At 39.1% G+C, this 21,422-nt stretch overlaps 1 protein-coding gene across 1 annotated transcript in view; it reads right to left on the bottom strand.

Annotated features, from left to right (window-relative positions):
- The window catches only part of LOC130921007 (monocyte to macrophage differentiation factor 2-like), a 28,510-nt gene extending 9,011 nt beyond the window's left edge, over positions 1–19,499 (bottom strand). The window contains exons 1-7 of the mRNA XM_057844600.1: positions 19,424–19,499; positions 17,989–18,164; positions 3,828–3,909; positions 1,033–1,193; positions 531–605; positions 361–462; positions 156–225 (exon numbers count right to left, since the gene is read on the bottom strand). Coding sequence (XP_057700583.1) covers positions 156–225; positions 361–462; positions 531–605; positions 1,033–1,193; positions 3,828–3,909; positions 17,989–18,002 — 504 coding nt within the window. The 5' untranslated portion in view covers positions 18,003–18,164; positions 19,424–19,499. The remainder of the gene's footprint in view (positions 1–155; positions 226–360; positions 463–530; positions 606–1,032; positions 1,194–3,827; positions 3,910–17,988; positions 18,165–19,423) is intronic.
- Between the last annotated feature and the right edge of the window lie 1,923 nt (positions 19,500–21,422).

Raw genomic sequence — 21,422 nt, 5'->3', positions numbered from 1 at the left:
TATATAACTGAAGTCATTATATAATGCAAACAAGGTTGCTTAAAAGTTTGTGGGGACAATTTGAGCATCCTAAAAAGTTGGTAGTGGTATGTCTTTACTGTCCCCATGCAAACCTACGCCCTGGCCCAAACCATTTATTGAAGGAGCATGCTCACCATGGACAGGATGACTAAGGCGGGGAAGAGGCCCATCACTGTGTAGCAGATCAGCTCCACAAGCTTGTACCTGCAGGAGGTACAACAAACCTTTAAAAAGTACAATTCAGACCTTGATGTTAACTTAAGTCATGATAATATAGCCTCGCACAATAGAAATAAACATAGCCACTTGAAATGACTGAAAACTTAAAACAAAAGGAACCTCTCGTGGAAGAAGAAGACATAAGTGGTCCCCGACAGTGCCATAACCCACACCAGCCAGCGCATGTGGCTCGCCCAGGGTCCAAGTTCCCTTAGGTTGAGCCTATCAGGTTCAAAAAACAGATTGCTACATGTGCATGTCTTTTTGTGTATAGAATATAGTTTTCTCACCAAGGCGCGTAGGAGGCAGCAATGAAGAAATATATTACCATCCTGTCACACATGTGAAAACAGTGCTCCACCTCCCTGAACAAGCACACAAACACATGCACAGTTGGTGCACCGTGTGTATTGTTTGGTATATGCATTTTGTTTTGTTAGTGTGTTCTTGGGTGCGTGTGTTGGTTTGAATGTAAGCAACTAAGTTTTTGTCTGTGTGCGTTTTCTGTGTGTGTTTTTCCATGTGTGCATATGTTGCTTTGTTTGTGCGTGCACTAAAATGTTTGTATGTAAGCTTTTATTTGTGTTTGTGTGAATGTTATGTTGTGCTTTTGAGTGCATTTTTATGAGCGTGTTTCAGTTTATGTTTGTCTGAGAGTGCGTTTGTGTGATTGTTTTTATTTGCATCAGTCAAGTTGCTTGTGTTTTTTATGACTGTTGTTTGTGTGCCTGTGTAAATGCGAGTACATGTGTCTCCAAGTGTGGGCATATGCGTGGGTGCATGTGCGTGTACCGTAGATGGCTCTTCTTCCAAGCCACAGTGTGGAAAAGGGTAGAGATGGTGAAGAGCGAGCTGAGCCCGGCGCCATACACCCAGGCCGACATGCACTCCCATTGGTCGTCCGACTGGAAGTGCAGCACTGAGGTGCCCAACAGGCTCGGAATTATCCATAACTGCACACACACATAAAATTAAATTAGGCATTTGTTATTTTGTTTTATAGGCCTCATGCCATCAATATCAAATATTCGTTCCATATGTTCATAGATTAAAATTATTTCGTGACCATGTTCAAAATTATATGAGATTATATTATGTGACATTATATTGGATTGCATTAGATTAGACAGACAGTGTGAGTTGGAATGAGCTCTGCCAGCCCTGAGAACAGTCAAAGTCATACCTGCTCCACGAACTGAGCAGAGGTGGGGAAAGTAGCCAAAATTGAATTAAATTAAAATTTAATTTAAGTATGAGTAGTTTTACTTCAAAATAATATTACTCAAGTAAATATGGCGATGCAACTTACTACGAAGCTGTGCAACCTTGAGATGAATGTTCGTCGGGAGGCAGCAAGGAATGAAAACTGCGACGAGGATTAATTCGACGAAAGGGGGGTGGCGGACACGGCCTGCCATCGGTCCGCAACTATTCCCTATCTTCTGGATCGAATCAACTGAATAAACTAACAACTGAATTATGAACTAATCTACTGGATCTAATCAACATAACGAGCACATTGCCACAATCGGCAATAGACTATTGGGAAAATGAACAATCAGAGGGGATGATTAAAAAAAAAAAAAAAAAAAAAAAAAAAAAAAAAAAAAACTTGTAATCACTACGAAATCTGAGTGTCAAAAATTGTTATTCGATATTTTCTGGTCCTATATGGTATACTGGGGGCGGGTTTCAATAAGCTTCGGCTTCTCCCGTCTGCCCTTTTCTTTTCGGGTTGAATTAATTGTAAACACATATAAATGCTGTATGTTTGTTCGGATTTTTCAATGCTGAAGAAATAAATAAATAAACAAACAAACAAATAAATAAATAAATAGAAATAAAAAAATAAAACTAAAAGTCGTCATCCAAAAAATGGACTCAAGTAGAAGTTGTGAAAAGAATACTCAAGCAATGGGTAACATTGTGAGTATCTGCTTAAGATGTTTTTTTTTTTTTTTTCAAACAATGGTATTTTTTTTTCTCAGCACAAAGGTATCTATATGAACTGTTATTATTGTACTGTACTACACTATATTAAGCTTCTTCAAGTGGCATGAAAAGCGCTCTAGAAAAAAAAAAATATTATTATTAAGCCAAAGAGGTGCAACAACAACAACAAAACATTAAATTCTGTCGAGAGAAAAGTAAATACAGTGTTACCTCTACATACGAAGTTAATTCGTTCCAGGACCTTGTTTGTAAGTCGAAATGGTCGTATGTTGAGCAGGATTTTCCCATAAAAATACATTATAATTCCATTAATTCATTCCACAGCCCAAAAACCTACACTAAACTTAATAAATACTGCTGGTACTTTTACAAATGGCAATTACACATAGCAAAACAAATAAATTATGAATAAAAATTGGAATAATATGATAATAAATTATAATTCCTGTAACAATATAACGAATCGGGTTCTGATGTGGCGGACGTTTTCTGCTGTACCTGAACGCACCGCGCGGCTGACGTGACAGAGGAGAGGGAGCGGTGGAGGTTGAGAGTTTCACTTTCACTTTCAATGTTTTCTTGAGAACACCGTCAACTTTTCTGTTGGATAAGTTCTGAAATAAATGATAAAAACCTGACGAAGCTGGCGATTTCTTTGGCAATGTTACCACAATAATAACTGTCATCCTAATTTATAAAGACTGGCGAACGGTGGTCGAAGGAGGACCGTGGAGATGTATTGTTGAGTCAGTTCACGGATGCGCACCCCACGCTCATATTTTTCTATAATTTGCATCATCATTTCATTGGTAAGCGTCACCTTTTTCCTTGTTACACCACCTGTACCAACCTTTTTGAAACCTGTGTTGATTTCTCTCACAAGAAAATCCGCCGTGCGTTTGTCTGCGGTGCTGTCATGTCGTCCTATTTCGAGCATGTCGTCGGATGGAGTAACAAAAAGCGAGTCAAATTTTATGTCGGATGTCGAAAAAAATCGTGTGTCGAAGCGATCGTATCTCGAGGTACCACTGCACAGAAATTAAGTAATATTCGTCCAAACAGCATGAGTGCCCTCTCGTGGGGAAAACATATTTCTTATTATGAAACTAAAAAGAATATATACATCCGGTTTTTCGTGGTAAATCGGTACCAAATAAAAACTGGAAGATAAAAAAAATCTGCGCTTTTGAGTCAAGTTTACGGTGGCGCTCTTTGTCAAATGCTTAATTTTTTACATTGCTTTAAAGACGCCACGTGATTGAACAGGTCGGCGTGATCATAGAACGGCAATCTCGTGTCTGATTGGTATAATGTGGTCATGTGATTATCATTGTGACGTCTCATTGGTGAAACTGGTTGAGCCACTGTTGGCGTCTCCGGCAAAAAAAAGAAGTAAAATCTAAAATGTAGGGAAAAGAGGAAAGTGTCATGCACTTTTAAAACACACACAGGAGGAAGTGTCTTCGCCTTCTATGTCTCCCTCTCCTGTTGAAAGAGGTAATAACATCCTTGTCTGATCTGCTGAGCAGATCACTGCTCTCTATATCGATACCGTGAGCATCTTTTCCCACTTAATGCGGTTGCATGTCCGTTATCACTATAATAAATGGTGGTTGTGTGTGCATGTGCTTTACCGCATGCGTGGCACAGTTGGCTGCGTGCTCGTAGTCTGTGGGCTGGTATCTCTTATTAGAAGGAACACGCTTGTTCATAAATCTGAAAGAAACCAAGAATAAAACACTGGAAGCAAACAACAAAACATGCCCTTAATTATTCACATTTTTCAATTCAAAATTCATCTGCTTGATTGGTCAGGTGACCTTTTTTCCGTTGGTCGTTCGATAATTAGTCTTCGAAACATTCGTGACTGGTCAGACTACGTCTAAATCATTATATTCAGTCATACTTCAAACTGAGAATGTAAATAACTTTAAAAATGACTTCAGGATTGTAAGAACAGTTTTCTATTAGCATGTAAAAATGTCAACATCTGCTCGAGGATGTGAAAAAGCCCACTGACTGGACCCTGTTGCCTAGCGACCGTCACTCTTGCTTGTTGCCGTGATTGACTGCTGTTGCCTGGCAACAGCGGAGGAGGGAGACGAGGAGGAAGGAGCATATTTTTCAGAGAAGCCCAAACAAGCGAAGATGAGAAAGAAATGGTTATGCGAGTGATGTCACCATCGCCACGGCAACCACCCAGCAAGGGACGTTCACCAGAGAGCGAGAGGAAAAAAATCCTTTCTGCTCCTCTTGTGATTCAATTAACATGGTGCAAACACAAGCGTACACACACGCACACAAATCCAACTCCTCCTCCTGTTCTGAAGAGGTAGATTTCATAAGAGACCTAAATTGAGTGATGCTTGCCCTGCATTGCTCCACATGTAAAGCATTACATGTTGAACAGTGACCAAAGTAAATGCTGATACACCCAAAAGACCGGACACCCTCATACACAAAAACGTAATCTGGTCGACTGCTGCTAGGAATGCATAGATGCATACGTATATTGGGGAGACTAATCAACCACTGAGCAGATGGCCTTGCTCCGTGGGTCAAGACACAACTGTCTACCTGTACCTCAAAAGAGAAGGAGAACTCGATTGGGGACAAAAATGTGCGTGTTCTTGACATAGAAGCCCGATAGCTTGAAAGAGAGGGGAGATCTCGGGGAAGGTCGAAAGGCCATCTCTAAAGAGAGGTGACTCTCCCACATACAATGCTGTCCTTCCATCCATACCAAAGGAAGTAAGTGATTTTTACTCCATCAAATAAGAAAAATTACACAGTCTACTTTCACTGCAGGAGACACCTCCACTGCCTTTTTCCAGCAGAATGGAATATTAATGAGGAAGGGGATGAGGTGAATTTCCACCCAACAAATGTTGTGGACAGTCACACTTCCGATGGGCTCATCAAAATCATTTGAGGCATAGATAGAATTCTGAGGCAGTAGGGGTCGTGACCTAGAAAGTTCTACAGTACATTTGGAAATGTTTTAATGAGAGATTACAATTTAACAATTGTGGTGATGCAAAAACACCACATTCCAATTGTCATAAAGCAATAGTGTCACCATATAGTCCACATCTTTAAAGTTTGTTCCAGGCTTTAAACTTGTTTAGTTTGATGATGAAATTGAGTGTTTTATGATAAATGAAATAATGAACGAAATATTTATTGTCATCATCATCATCTGTATCATTGACAATTATAAAATGTGATATGATTTGCCCGAAGGAAGACAGAACCGAAGAAAGACAAGGGCAGACGGGAGAAGCATATGCTTATCATTTTCCCGTCCCCCATACAGCTAAAGACGCACAATCAAACATGGTAGAGTTGCATACATCACATTACATGAGCTTTTCCTTTTTCACATGAATTATCTTCCCAAAAGTTATTAATTGCATGGCACTTAAGCAATGTTGTCGATTAGTGTAAGGTGTTGGCCGGACATGGCCGTTGGTTAGGAGTAGGCCGCATTGTTGAGAAAATTCTGTCCAGTGAACTCAGCGTGTGAGCGGTTGTTGAGGTCACACAGCAGTCTTGTGCACAAGCAGATTAGTGGTCTGAGTTTCAGGGCGTACAAAGTTATGGCTTTGTCATTGTCCCTGACATTCCAGCATCTATTTGTTGTGCGAACATTTTGTTGTGGCTGTGTGTGTGGCAAAAGTGTTATGTGTTATCACAGCTGGTGTGCAAGTAGCGACTCAAAATGCTTTTCTCATAAGTCTCTTTGAAGTAACCAAATGATTTCATACTCGTAAGTGCTGGGTCACTGGTATTCCATAGGCGAGCGCCAATGTTTGTAACCGAAAATGATTTTAAGGTTGTTCTGACTTTCTGATAAGAGAACAATCCTTTTCCTCTCAGGTCGTAATTGGATTCCCTCAGTTGGAAGCGAACTTGTAGTTTAGGCGGGAGACAGTTTGAGTGGGCCTTGTACATCATTTGAACAGTTTTGAAGTTTATCAGGTCATAAAGTTTTAATAGTTTGGATTTGATGTAGAGCTCATTTGTGTGTGTTCTGCACGGTGCATTGGGAATGATCCGAATCGCTTTCTTTTGCAAGATCAAAAGAGGATAGAGGTGAACCTTATGTGTGTCCCCAAATTTCCGAACAATAGCTAAGATGCGGCAAGATAAGTGCACTATAGAGAGTTTGGAGAGCCTTATCATCTAGCATATTTTGGGCTCTAAAGAGAATAGAAATGCTTCTGGCAAGCTTATTGCGCAACTGGTCCACATGGGACTTCCATGTTAGTAAATCATCTAGTACTACACCTAAGACTTTGTGCTGCCTTACTCTTTGTATCATCACATTGTTTATTTGTAAGTTTAAGTGCTTCTTGAGACCTTTTCTGCCAAATAGCATGTATTTAGTTTTTTCGAGATTTAGAGATAATTTATTAGCGTCGAACCATTGCTGCACTTTTGCTAGTTCAGCATTTATTTGCTTAGTGAGACTTGTCAGATCCTTCCCTGAACAAAAGATATTGGTGTTGTCCTCAAAAAGTACCATTTTTAGTAGTTCAGATGCTTTGTATAAGTCATTTATGTATATGATGGACAGTTTCGGTCCCAGGACCGAGCCTTGCGGCACACCACATGTGATTTGACGTGTAGTTGATTTACACCTATCAAATGTTACATATTGCGACCGGGTATGTAGAGTGGGGAGAACAAGTATTTGATACACTGCCAATGGGAAAACCCATTAGCAGTGTATCAAATACTTGTTCTCCCCACTGTAGGTAGCTACGTACTAGGGGTAGGTAGCTACATACTAGGGGTGCACAATATCCATTTTTTGAAACCGATACCGATATCGATAACTTCCTGCTCCTCAAAGCCGATACCGATAACCGATAATAAATATATAATTTTTAAAATGTATAACCTTAGTTTTTGAACACCTGGAGGTTAAAAAAAAAAAAAAAAAAAACTAGTGCTGGATTCAACAAAGATTTGCCTTTGATCTCATCAGATTTTACATAATGACATGAACAAAACAGTGCGGTTCACTTCTGCACTGCCCGTCAGCCAGCTAAGAATGAATGCACTTCCATAAACCACAAGGCTTAGTCTTTCCTTGCTTTTATGGGAAGACACTCGTCTTAATATTGTGAAAGTGCAACAGAAAAATACACATATTCAATCCTCAATATACAACAAACTGCACAATAAACTTATATACACAACTATTATATGTATAGCATAGCACACTAGCTTGAGCTAATAAAACATTGGCTGGCTTCTACAACACAATTTATGAAGTTCTGTACATATGACCCTTCACCACAGAAGTAAACATATATTGCACATCCATATGTTTTAGTAAACATAAAATACTTACATATATTTCCGAGGTGGAAACGTAACAGAAAGCATTCACGACTGTCAATGCTACCGCTAGACACCGCAATGTGTAAGTGATTGAACCAAACTACTATAACAACAAATAGATGCAGTGAATTATTCTGACCAGCAGGTGGGAGCAATGGCCCGCAAATGGTCAACTTATTTCCCATACTAGAAACTGTAAAGCCAGAACAGTACATATTATCGGTCCTGTTATAAATGTTATTGGATTTATTGGGATGACGTCATAATTCCTGTTATCGGACCAATAATTATCGTGCACCAGTACTACGTACCCAATCTAGTACAACGCCTCGAATTCCAAATCTCTCTAGTTTGTCGAGTAGGATCTTGTGGTTAACTGTATCAAAGGCTTTTTTTAGGTCCAGGAAAATTCCCATGGAGTATTGTTTTTGGTCAATAGTATCCGTGATAATTTCTGCTGACTCTGCGAGTGCCTGCGCAGTGGAGAGGTTTTTCCTAAACCCGTGTTGGCTATCATGTAGTAAATGATTCTTTGTTATGAATTTGTCCAGTCTGTTGTTGAATAGTTTTTTGAGGATTTTGGATAACTGAGGCAGGATTGAAATGGGTCTATAGTTATTGAACTCATGTGAGTTTCCTCCTTTGAAAATTGGGACAACTTTCGCAATTGTCATGATGACTGGCTATGGAGGATTGCTCTGTTTAGAAGCCAGCCTCCAGTGTCAATGCCTAGTTTCAAAACTTCCTGGGCTTCAATTAATGATCCCGGAGGTTGGCCGTTGGTGTGACCCATACTGGAATCTGAGGTGGGTAGCGTAACCCAAAATTTTACTCAAGTAAGAGTAGCGTTAATTCAAAATATTATTACTCAAGTAAAAGTAAAAGTAGTCATCCAAAAAATGTACACAAGTTCAAGTAAAAAAGTATTTGGTGAAAAGAATACTCAAGTAACGAGTAACATTGTTAGTAACTGCTTACAATGTTCGATTTTTTTAAACAAGGTTTTTTTTTCGGTTATCTCAATGAACCAGTGTTGTTTTCGCCAACAATGATGACAACGAAAACATTTCGTCAACAAACAATTTTTTCATGACAATGACATCACGATGACGCGTTGAAAACGTGTCTTGGGAGACTAAAACATATCGAGATGGAGGCCAGCTGTCATCTGACGACACGAGAACGAGATGAAAATTCGCCACAGTTTCCGTCATAAATTCGCAATGTGCTATATTTTCTTATTGTATGTGTTGTTAGAACGCGTTTAGCTGTGTTTGGTCGTGTCACTCATGTGACGTGCAAAGCCTCACACACGCTTTCTCATCGGCCGGTGAGTACACTGCGCCCATTCCAGGCTCATTTTTTGAAACATATGTGTAAGGTGCTGCTTGGTAAGTTTTTCTTTCTTATCTTGGCTTGATATGCCATGTTGTTTTAGCCTTTAAAGCTCTGTGCTGAGTGATCATCACATACTAAACTAACTTTTAGCATTAGCAAAGTGTTCGCATTTGCATTAGCATTTAGGGCGGTGAATCGGTGTCTTCTTAAACTCCTCGAAAACATTTTACGTAGTTTGTGGCGTCCAGGTGAGTTTTATTAATTGTAAATAATGCGCTGTTTGCCTGTTGAGTGCGTATTATCATCATGAAAATGGTGATGTCCTTGTAGACTCTACAGTTATGTGCTCGTCTGTCATGTTCATTCAAAATTGCTGGAAACCTTTTATTTATTTATTCATTTATTTATTCATGGACTAAAACTCTTGAAGTTAAAGACGAAAACATTTTGAGGATTGTCGACTAAAACTATACAAAGACGAACACATTTTGAAATGACTAAAATGACTAAGATATGACCAAGACTAATAAGTATTTTCGTCCATAAGACTAAGACTAGGACGAAAATTAAAATGGCTGCCAAAAACAACACTGATCTGAACTGATCATTTGAAGAAGAATACCATAACCTACTACATAACCACATTAAGCCAAAGAAATACAAAAAAATAATAATAATTGAAGCAGCATTATTCCAAAGAGCAAGCCTAGTGGAGAAAATATATTTTCCTCGAAAAGAATTATATCTGCGGTTTTCCATGGTCAGTCGGTGCCAAATTAAAACTTGGAGAGAGGTTAAAATCCGAAATTTCGAGTCATGTTGACGGCAGTGCTCTCTGTCAAATGCATAATTTTTTTAACGGTGTTTTAAAAATGCCACTTGACTGAATAAGCCGGCCTGATCAAAAACCGGCAAGCTTGTGACTGATTGGTATAATGGAGTCATGTGATTACTGTTGCGACATCTCCTTGGTGAAACTGGTAGTGCCACTGTTGGCGTCTCTTGCAAAGAAATGTATGTTTTTTAAAAAGATTTAATATATAGAATTAAGAGGAAAAATGTAACGACTAGTGCAAACCCAAAGTAGTGGAGCGTTTCTTCTTCACAAATCCACTCAAGCAAAGTAAAAAGTATGGCTTTGTAAAAATACTCTCAGAACTACATTTTTCTCCAAAAGTTACTCAAGTAAATGTAACGGAGTAAATGTAACGCTTTACTACCCACCTCTGACTGGCACCCTGTGTCTCAAAAAAAGCGGTCAAGTATTTATTACACGACATAATAAAAGTTGGTTTTAATTTGAAAAGCCAAACAGATCCACATGTGCTCATGTTTGAAGGCATTTTGAGCTTCCGCTGCAGGTCAGAGGTGTCTAATTTAACTATTTTGCCCTAGCTATTGTCTAGAGTAATACAGTGTATCACAAAAGTGAGTACACCCCTCGCATTTCTGCAGATATTTAAGTATATCTTTTCATATGACAACACTCAGGGCTGTTCCTGACCAATTTGGTGCCCTAAGCAACATATTTATTGCCCCCCCCCCCCTATTTTCACCACATATATTTAAACACTCACACTGAAAAAGCACGTTATCTTTTTGTAATTTATTATACAAAAAAAGACAACGAACAAGGCAGAAGGCACTCTAGAAAAATTATTTCATTATTATTCAAAAACTTATTATGAACAGTTTTGTTGTTCTTTTGTTTTATTGTTTTGTATATTTTTTTGAATACTGCTATCATCAAATATTATTTGAATATTTTTCTTGACGCCTTTTGGGACACTGGTGCGCGCTTAAGCGGTTGCTTAAATTGCCTTATGGACGGCACGGGTCTGACAACACTGACAATATGACACTTTGACAGTAGTCAAAGTAGTCTGTGTGCAGCTTATATAATAGAGTTAATTTATTTTCCCCTCAAAATAACCCAAAATATACCCATTAAAATTTAAATCCCTGGCAACAAAAGTGAGTACACCTCTTAGTGAAAGTTGTCAATATTAACATACAACATGTCAACTGTCAATATTTTGTGTGGCCACCACTATTATCCAGAACTGCCTTTACTCTCCTGGGCATGGAGTTGACCAGAGCTTCACAAGTTGCCACTGGAATGCTCTTCCACTCCTCCATGATGACGTTGCGGAGCTGCCGGATATTTATAACTTTGCGCACCTCCACCTATAGCTTGAGGATCCCCCAAAGTTGTTGTTTTGGGTTCAAGTCTGGAGACATGTTTGGCCAGTCCATCACCTTTACCATCAGCCTTCTCAGTAAAGCAGTGGTCATCTTGAAGATGTGTTTGGGGTCATTGTCGTGCTGGAACACTGCCCTGCGACCCAGTTTCTGGAGGGGATCATGCTCTGCTGCAGTATTTCACAGTACATGTTGGAGTCCATGTTTCCCTCAATGGAATGTAACTCTCCAACACCTGCAGCACTCATGCAGCCCAAGACCATGACATTCCCACCACGGTGCTTGACTGTAGGCATGACACACTGATCTTTGTACTCCTCACCTGGTTGCCGCCACACATGCTTGAGACCATCGGAACCAAAAAAATTAATCTTCGTCTCCTCAGACCATAGGACATGGTTCCAGTAATCCATGGGCTTTGTTGACATGTCTTCAGCAAACTGTTTGCTGGCTTTCTTTTGTAATGTCTTCAAAAGAGGCTTCCTCCTGAGGTGACAGCCATGCACACCAATTTGATGTAGAGTGTGGCGTAAGGTCTGAGCACTAACAGGCTGACCCCCGACCTCTTCAATCTCTGCAACAATGCTGATAGCACTCCTGCGACGATCTTTCAAAGAAAGGATTTGGATGTGACGCTCAGCACATGCACTCAGCTTCTTTGGAGGCCTGTTCTGAGTGGACCCTGCTCTTTGAAAACGCTGGATGACCTTAGCTACTGTGCTCCAGCTCAGTTTCAGGGCTGGCAATCTTCTTGTAACCTTGGCCATCTTCATGTAGCGCAACAATACGTCTTTTAAGATCATCAGAGAGTTCTTTGCCATGTGGTGCAATGTTGGAACTTTCAGTGACCAGTATGAGAGAGTGTGAGAGCTGCACTATAAATTTGAACACACCTGTTCCCTATGCACACCTGGACTTGGTAACACTAACGAGTCACATGACATTTTGGAGGGAAAATGACAAGCAGTACTCAATTTGGACATTTAGGGATGTAGTTTCTAAGGGGTGTACTCACTTTTGTTGCCAGGGTTTAGCTAGTACTGGCTATATTTTGAGTTATTTTGAGGGGGAAAATAAATTAACTCTATTATATAAGCTGCACACAGACTACTTTTCATTGCGTCAAAGTGTCATTTTGTCGGTGTTGTGTCATGAAAAGATATACTTAAATATCTGCAGAAATGCGAGGGGTGTACTCACTTTTGTATACACTGTAAATTTGTTTGAATAAAGTGGAACTCAAATGGGACAAACTGACACGCGTATCAACAGATGGTTGTATAAATTGACAAGGAAAAGTATTGGATATTTGAGAAACTAAGATAAAGTGACTCAAGCAGAAGAAACACCATCACTTTACTGGACTTCAGGGAATGTCTGAAAGTGTCTCAAGATTCCTGAAATGTCTGGTGGGAATTAATCGTCTTGAGGTAATGCCATAACAGCTAAATCAGTGTGAGGTCAGGACTTTTTATGACTTGCCTCAACTTAAAAAAAGTTACAAACGTATCTCTTGATGTTCATTAATCCACAGGTGCTGCTAAAAGAGGGTCAAGCAAGTATTAAATGCAAGGGTGTGCTATTTTTTTAATTCCTTGACCTCGTACTATGCTGGTACTATGCTTTCCATAAGAACACATAATTTTCTCAGTAGTTTAAGCAGTCTATTTTCTTGATTTAGATGAAAATCAGACCACATTTCATGCCTAATCTAAATTTGTATATAATTGGAACTTTGTTTGTGTGTATTAGCATTCCTTATGGACCCCGAAACGATTTTTTCAAGAAAATTTACACATTTATATTATTTCTGCAAGGGTTCTTAGGTAGGATTTGTATTGAAGTGCCCCTGATAAGCATCGATAATAGAAAAATTTGACACATTTATAGAGTGTGACATCATTAGAGTTTCAAAGGTTGCAGAGCTCTCATTACAGTAGTGCAGGAAATCAACATAATCCCAAAAACGATATACAGTGGTAACTTTACATACTGTACGAAGTTAATTAGTTCCAGGAGCTTGTTTGTAAGTCGAAATGGTCGTATGCCAAGCAGGATTTTCCCATAAGAAATCATTATAATTCCATTAATTCGTTTCACAGCCCAAGAAAACCTACAGAAAATCCCAAATAAATACATTGGTACTATTACACATAGCAGTTAGATATAGGAAAAGAAATAAATTCTAAATAAAAAACGGAATAATAAAATAATAATAATTCCTGTAATAATGTAACGATTCGGGTTAAAAAATGGCGGATGTGTTTTGCGTGCTGTACCTGAACGCACCGTGTGGCTGACGTCACAGAGAAAGAAAGGTGCGGTTGAGATTTTATTTACTCTTTTAATGTTTTGTTGTTGGGGTCAGCTATGGCGGACAGTAGGCGTGTTGTGTAGCACAAGTTCTGAAATAAGTGATGAAAACCTGATAAAGCTGGAGGTTTCTTTGGCGATGTTACCACAATAATAACGTTCACCTTATAACTTAGAAAGACTGGCGAACGGAGGTTGGAGGAGGACCTTCAAGATCGGAGACATTCAACGGCCATATTGTTGAGCCAGTTCACGGATACGCAACCTACACTCATATTTTTCTATCATTTCCATCTTCGACACCTTTTTTTCTTTTTTCACCACCTGCATTAACATTCTTGGAACCTGTGTTGATTTCTCTCAGCGGCGCTGACATGTCGTCGTATTTCGAGCATGTCATCGGATGTAGACACAAATGGCGAGACAAATTTTACGTCGGATGTCTTAAAGATAGTCTGTCTAAGTCATCATATGTCAAGGTACAACTGTATTCCGATTGCTCCCAAACCATATGACGGATTTTAAGGAGAATTGGCAGATTCAATGTTGGGGTCATTGACAGTAATCATGGAAATGTTCACACCGTAGCACCCCCAAATAAAGCGACAAATTGACAGTCAATAAAGCCTTAATAGGACTACTTTCAAAAGTGGTGTTTTTGGAATGTAGTTCAGACCTTACAATTTTGTGGTCTTCATTTGGTCCGGCAATCTGACATTGAGGCTCATTTTTAAAAACCAACCATTTCTCAGGGGGGCCAAATGAAACAACTTGCTACCCAAGCTGATAAGTGTGGAACCACTGAATTGGTGGCCCAAATTAATAGGGAAGCCCTGATTCCAACGTTTCTTATGTGTCGATTTAACAAACCTTGGCCGGAACAGCCCACCACAAGTAGTATGCCCAGCAACAACGGGCTATTCTGCTTGTTAATGAATATATTGCACAAATTCGGAATGATTGACAATATTTTTTGGCTTCTGGGTTATGAATGCCTTCCTGAATTGAAGCAAAAATACATTTTGTCCATACAGTGTAGCTGCTGAGTGGAGCTTTTCAAAGCACAAAACTAAAAACCCACAAGTGTATCTGTATCATACTAAACGATGATTCATGCAAATAACTTGCCATGCACAACATCATCTCTCCCACTCACAGCCCTTATTAACACAGAGTCATCCGGCCGAGAAACAAATGACACTGTCCCCAAAAAAAAAAAAAAAAAAAAGAAAGAAAAAAGCAAGGAATTAAAATGACAAGGGAAAAGGCCTGGAAGCAGAAACAAGTGACTGGGCCGAGCGACTGCGTGCGTGCCAGAGCCAGCGGGGCTTTGGCGGCCTCGTTAACGACTCCATCAAGATGGCTGATAATTAGCAGGCCACAGGCCAGTCGGCCGGGGACACGACATGCTTTGTGATGATGACTCAAGCAGCTCACGGCACTCACTACTACCCATGTCCACTTAGCGGTGAGAAAGTGCCTGAGAAACAACACTTTTGCAGGCTCCTTGGCTTTCACGGGCAAATTTATTAGGTCCACAGGAGAAATGACATCCACTAACAACAAATGTGTGGTTTGTATGTTACTAATACTCTAGTTTGGAGCTTGCAGGAGTCCACAATTGTGCTGCATTATATAGACATAATAACAATGTACTGTATTATGAATTTCATAACTACAACAAAACATAGATAACAAATGTTGTCACATGTAATTTTTTAAGGAATATTGTGCGATTATTATGATACAAAATACAGCATATACGCTATTCAAAAAATAATAATCTATTGTTGTACAGTGCCATCAAAAATCTAAAAAATAATACATGAAATGAAAAATGAAAAAAAAAAAAACAATTTGCTCAACATCATAAAAAAAAAAAAAAAAAAAAAAATAGCACTGTCCGCACATTTTTTTAATGGTAACACTTTCATAACTAGATACCAATTGCGTAAAAACCCATAATAGGAATATTTAAAACCATAACTTTTTCTTTTTTTTTTAAGTAATTGCCTCTTATCACACAGTGATGTGATATTCTACAGTAAAGACAGTGTAAATCTTTTTATTGGCGCAATTCTGATCATTTCTCTACTAATATTGCACCACATAGCACTCTAGTGGTCGAGTTATAACAAGTGTGACAACCAACTCTTGTGACAATCAACCTCATTCCTCCCTATACATGGCAATGCAGGGCTTTATGATGTTTTTGTTTTTTAACTTATTTTTCTATTTAAGTACTGGATTTTCCACACTATAAGCCTACCTAGCCAAGCCCAAAAGCTTTCAATTTTCTCGAAAGCAAACTGTGGCCCTTATAATCTTTTTGAGAAAAATGTACTTCTTAGAGTAGTTTTACAACGCAATACTTTTTACTTTTACTTGAGTAGATTTGTGAAGAAGAAACACTACTCTCACTTCACTACTTTGGGCTACACTAGAATCGTTACGTTTCCTCTTTACTCTACACGTTGACTTTATTTTTGCCAGAGATGCCGACAGAGGCTGTCTCATTTTCACCACTGAGATGTCACAACAATAACCATATGCTCCATTATACCAATCAAAGGTAACATTGTTTTTAATGTTTTTACATTTTCTTGAGTAATATTATTTGGAAGTAACACTATTTTTACTTGAGTAAAATTTTTGGCATCTCTACCCACCTCTGCTTATAATAAGACGCGCCTTATATATGCACCAATTTTGGTTAATCATGCCATGATTAGCATTTGCCATGCTGAATAAATGTACAGTGTACAGTGCATGAACAACCAAATGCGAATATACTGTCCTCACGAGGACGCTACGGCTCGGTCCTGGCTATACAGCGAACTCCCAAATGACGATGCTGGACGTCCGTATAATTTGCTGAATCAATTTGGTCCTCGATATCAAACAGGTTCGCATCAACGTAAATAAATGATAATTAGGTGCTCTTACAGCAATGACATCAACGGTTAGCATGCGTTCGCTAGCATTAGCACGTTCAAACAACCACACAACTGGCTCTAAGTGTCCGATCATGGGTGGAAAACACACAACAACAACAGAAAAGATGATACACACAGGCGTTGCCTCTGTAGAGATATTTTACTAGCATAAACAATGAATGCAGTTTCGCAGCCGTGTTTCTCTCTCGCTAACTTGCCCACTAACTCACAGCTACGTAGCTGTCCATCTTCTTCTGGCGTGTGAGCACTCTTCTTCACGTAAACAAGTGCGAGTGCGCCCCCACGTGGGCGTGAAAGCGCCACAAACTAAAAGCATGCATTTCAATATAAAAAAGTCAATAATACAACTGAACACACATTGCTGAAGGCAGAATGCGAACGTGGCCATAGCTATTAAGAGTTATTCAGATAACTATAGCATAAAGAACATGCAAACAAGTTTACCAAACCATCAGTGTCACTCCAAAACACCAAAATAACATGTGAAATGATATAATAATGTGTTAATAATTTCACACATAAGTCAGTCCTGAGTATAAGTCGCACTCCCAGCCAAAATATGAAAAAAAAAAAAAACGCGACTTATAGTCCGAAAAATACGGTACCTGTACATTGAAGTTGCGCCCTATACTCCGATGCGCCTTATGGTGCAGAAAATACAGTACTAATGTTATACCAACATACATATAAATTCATGCAAATTATCAAAGGGAGACTTACCAAAATTTAAAAGACACATGACAAAAATGAACAGAATGATATATAGGTGTATTTTTTATATGATAAGTACACTCTAAACATTTGCTACTTACATTTTTTAATCACTTAGTATTGAACAACGTGATTGTGAATGAGCAACAATATTTAATTATCTTAACACACTGATCGTGTTATTAATGTTTCAAAAGAACTAGGAAAAATATATTTTCTATCTAGTCTTGGTCTCTGGACCATATTTTGAAGATCTTGATTTTGGTGATCTCAGCTAGTGTGGTCCTGAACCAAACACTGCTAATAAATATCAATATGCAACTAATCTCAGTTATCAAAATGTCCCAAATGCTGTTGAGCCAATTTTAGAATAGGACTGGGGGCTACTCATGTGCTCCTTTGGAGCTACCGGCTGTTTGTGGGCACAATGTTGGTGACCCCTGCTGTACTGTATGTTGAAAACAAAACAAATAAAACCAAAACATTAACAATAGTCACTAATTTCCCATGCAAATTTAACAAGATAAGTTGACTTTCACGTTTTAAACATTTTTGCACGAAAACGCCTTTTTTTTTTTCTTTCTAAATTTAACTATTTATTGGACACCATTAGTGCACAATCAATTCCCACAAATGGTCATGATTTAAACAATAGGTTGATAATGGAAGTAAATGGACTACATGTCACCGTGACAGCCTGTGAAAAATATGTATCGGCATCAAAACACCAAACAATATGAGTAAGATAAAGTTAAAAAATGATGATTATTATGATAATGGTAATGACATCGTTTGTTCTCTCATCATCCTCCACTTCCTCTTCATCATCTCTCATTGGTGTGGTTGATCATCGGCAGCAATGCGAGTAACAGAATAAGCCAAAGAACCCCCCCTTAAAAAACATAAAATTATGTCTGCCTACCTTCCAAGAGTCATTGACGTCGGCCAGTAATCAACAGTTGACAGCACGGACACGACAGCGGCCGCCTTCGGTGCACTCCTGTCGGCCTGAGCGCTTCGTGATGTTGCTGGATGGAAGAGGAGGATGAGGAGGAGGAGGATGGATTGAAGGAAGAAGCGGGCCGGAGGTGGGGTGCTCTGTTGACGTCATGGAATACGTCATCGTCTCACCAGGAGCTTCCCAGTCACTTATTTTGATCTCTGCACGGAGCTGTACGTACGTTCAGTATATCTTTTTGTTTGTCTGTCTTACACCGCCCCTTTGTGGCCAAGAGCGGCTACACCGGAAATATTTTGAATTTGCATATTGGAAATGGCAAAGTGCGGCCAAAACGGTTTCATTCTTTTTTATTCGCTCTAATTATTTTATTAATGTATGCTTCTATGTTCCTTTTATTTTTTGACCGATTACAATATTGCAGGGGTCGGCAACTATGACACGCGTGTCAGCACTGGCACGCGAAGCGAAGGGTTAACCAGTGTCACGCAAGCGCATGGCAATTTTTTTTTTAAAAAGCGCCTTTTTTACCTTAAGTTAAGACATTTTCAGCTGCGCGCCCTGTTACTTAAGGGCTTTACGGGAGCGCCCCTCCCACCCCCTCTGCCTATGGCGTTATATGCGAGCAATAATGGATTTTGAGCAGACCTTCAGCTCTTTCTCAATTTCTGGACTAAGTTCCGCTTTGGGACCCCCATTTGGCCAAATTTCAAAATTGCCCGATATGCATGTGTGATACATCATCGGAAAGCTTCAAATCTCAATTTTCTGGGGAAAGAAACAATTTTGAACAGGAGGGCATTTAAAAAAATTGTTTTTTAAACAGCAAAACCCTATATGTAGGTGAGCGCACGCGAGAGCAGAATTATAGACGTAACTTTAACAAGATATTATTGTGTACTTACCTTGTTTCGATCGAAAACTCCATGTAGCATGTATCACTGAGTGTCAAGACACAGCTCTGAATGGCCACGGCTGGATTTTGGGGGGATTTTATGGATGAAACATGGTAATATAACAAGGGTCGCGATGCAGAAATCGCAGAGGTGGTCGCGGAGTGGTCGAGATGTTCTTTTTCATATATTTACATTTTTAGACTTTTTTTTCCCCCAATTTTTCTTTGTTTGGATCGATTATTTATCATCTAATATATCGTAGAAAATGCGACAGTAACAAAAAAAAAAAAAAATACAATTAAGCGATAATTATGAGGTAGATATCTGACTTTTTTACAGATGCCATGTTTTTCATTGTGACATAATTTCTTTAAAAGTAAAATATGCGAGTGAATAATTTTTTTAAGTCTTTTTTTTTTTTTTTATAACAAAATAGGAGACATCAGTTAATGATTCTAAGCTAAAAACGACAGACATTTTGAATAATAAATATAATTAATTACCTTCGTTTTATGGCTGGTTTGAAACAAAAGCGGTTGCGCAACGTCTGTAAACGGGGGTTTTCAAAGTAAAACGGACAAATTAAAAATTGTTCTGGGGCTTAATGTGCCATGAGTCTTCTATGGCAGAAAAAAGACATATTGTTCTATCAAACACAACAGTTGTTTTGTCTTAAAATACAGCATATGAAACAAAAGCGGTTGCGCAACGTCTGTAAACGGGGGTTTTCAAAGTAAAACGGACAAATTAAAAATTGTCCTGGGGCTTAATGTGCCATGAGTCTTCTATGGCAGCAAAACGACATATTGTTCTATCAAACACAACAGTTGTTTTGTCTTAAAATACAGCATTTACTCTTAAAGAGGAGTGCAAGAGCAGAAATTGCTTTTTCAGTCTTGTCTGTGTTTTCCGCCACAGGCTACTAACGTGTCACAAAGCCAACCAATCAGAGAGCTGGCGGAAGTACACTGTGTTACCAATCTGCACTTTTGGTCATTGCGGTGCTTTCATCTCCGCACAGTAGTGTGGAGTTCACTGGCGATTAACGTGGCTCGTTGTCGTCGATTCGTCCGGTGCTTATACAGAGACGCATTGGATGGCTTTTTGCTGAAGACTTAATAAACACTTTTCACGGCGCCTTCCGTGCAACTCTCTCTTAACACCTTGCTTCGCTTTCTCTCTTGTCCTCGCGCAGACGCACGTCGCCCACTTCTTCAGATGTTCTGACTTTGACGGTTAAAACAGCCCGCTCTGTACTGTGTGAGAGACCTGCACTGAGAATCACAACTTTTCCCCTTTTCCTGCTGGGGTTTGTGTATGTAATATGTTTACATAAGATGCTGCTGCTGTACAACTTTTATCAGTGTTGGACTTATTTTCAAGTTTTTATATTTTCTGCATTTATTTTTTAGTTAATTGATAAAGAAGAATAGTAGTTATACAATTTCAATGAATGTCCATGTTGTTTTGTTAAGAGTATAAATACAGCGCTGTTGGATATAAAAATTCAGATGTGCGTCATTAATATTGGTGTGGCACACCGATTGACAAGAAAATTTGAAAGTGGCACTCCACACCGAAAAGGTTGCTGACCCCTGCAATATTGGGTAGTGCTATTTTTCCATTTGAGATACATACAACAACGTTTTGGAGATACTGTACTGTAAGGGCGTAGGTTTGCATAGGGATGGTAGGGACATATTACTACCAACTTTTCAGGATGCTCAGATTGTCCCCACCAACCTTTAAACAACCTTATATGCATTATATGTTGAGTTCAGTTATGCAGGTAATTTAGAATGTCTTCCCATATGTTGTAAGGATAGAATTGACTTTACCATTATTAAGAGAATTATTTTCATTATGTTCTTGTATGTAACTTACATTTACCCCTTTTCACTTACTGAATGCTCCGGTCCATTTATTCCCTCGATCGATGCTCGTTTGATTGGCTGATGACTTGACCCACTCCTCACACACATATGCACACTCACACTCACACAGCACCGACAGAAATACATGTCAACGACATGCCACCTCCATCCCCTTTTCAAAGTCGAGGGATATTAGAAAAAAAAAATTCGGCCATCAGCAGTCACTAGTAAGTAATTTAAAAAGACACGAATGTTGTGGAGGTGGTAAACACACCACTAATTTTGCTATTGAAAGTCTGACCTGCATCAAAGTTAACAAAACATTAACCTGTGTGAACTTGCTAACCTGCAAAACTCGAGTAGGAAGCTTAGAAGTGTCCTACTGTTTGTGTTTTCTACTGGTAACGTTATTTAAACTGTGAGAAATGTAGTGAACTCTGCTGGAAACTATAGAACCAGAAAAACGTGAGCAAGAAAGTGCTTAAAGAGAGAAAGGTGCTGCATAACCTCATATTTTATTCACACAACACAACATACATATGCCGCGAGCTTCCCAAACTAGCGTTGCGATCGACTGGTCAATTGTGATCAACGTAATGAGCACCTCTGATTCAGCATATCAATTAAT

The sequence above is a fragment of the Corythoichthys intestinalis genome, chromosome 8 (genome assembly GCF_030265065.1).
Source record: "Corythoichthys intestinalis isolate RoL2023-P3 chromosome 8, ASM3026506v1, whole genome shotgun sequence".
In the NCBI taxonomy this organism is placed as follows: Eukaryota; Metazoa; Chordata; class Actinopteri; order Syngnathiformes; family Syngnathidae; genus Corythoichthys; species Corythoichthys intestinalis.
This window is presented reverse-complemented; position numbering and strand designations above follow the sequence as displayed.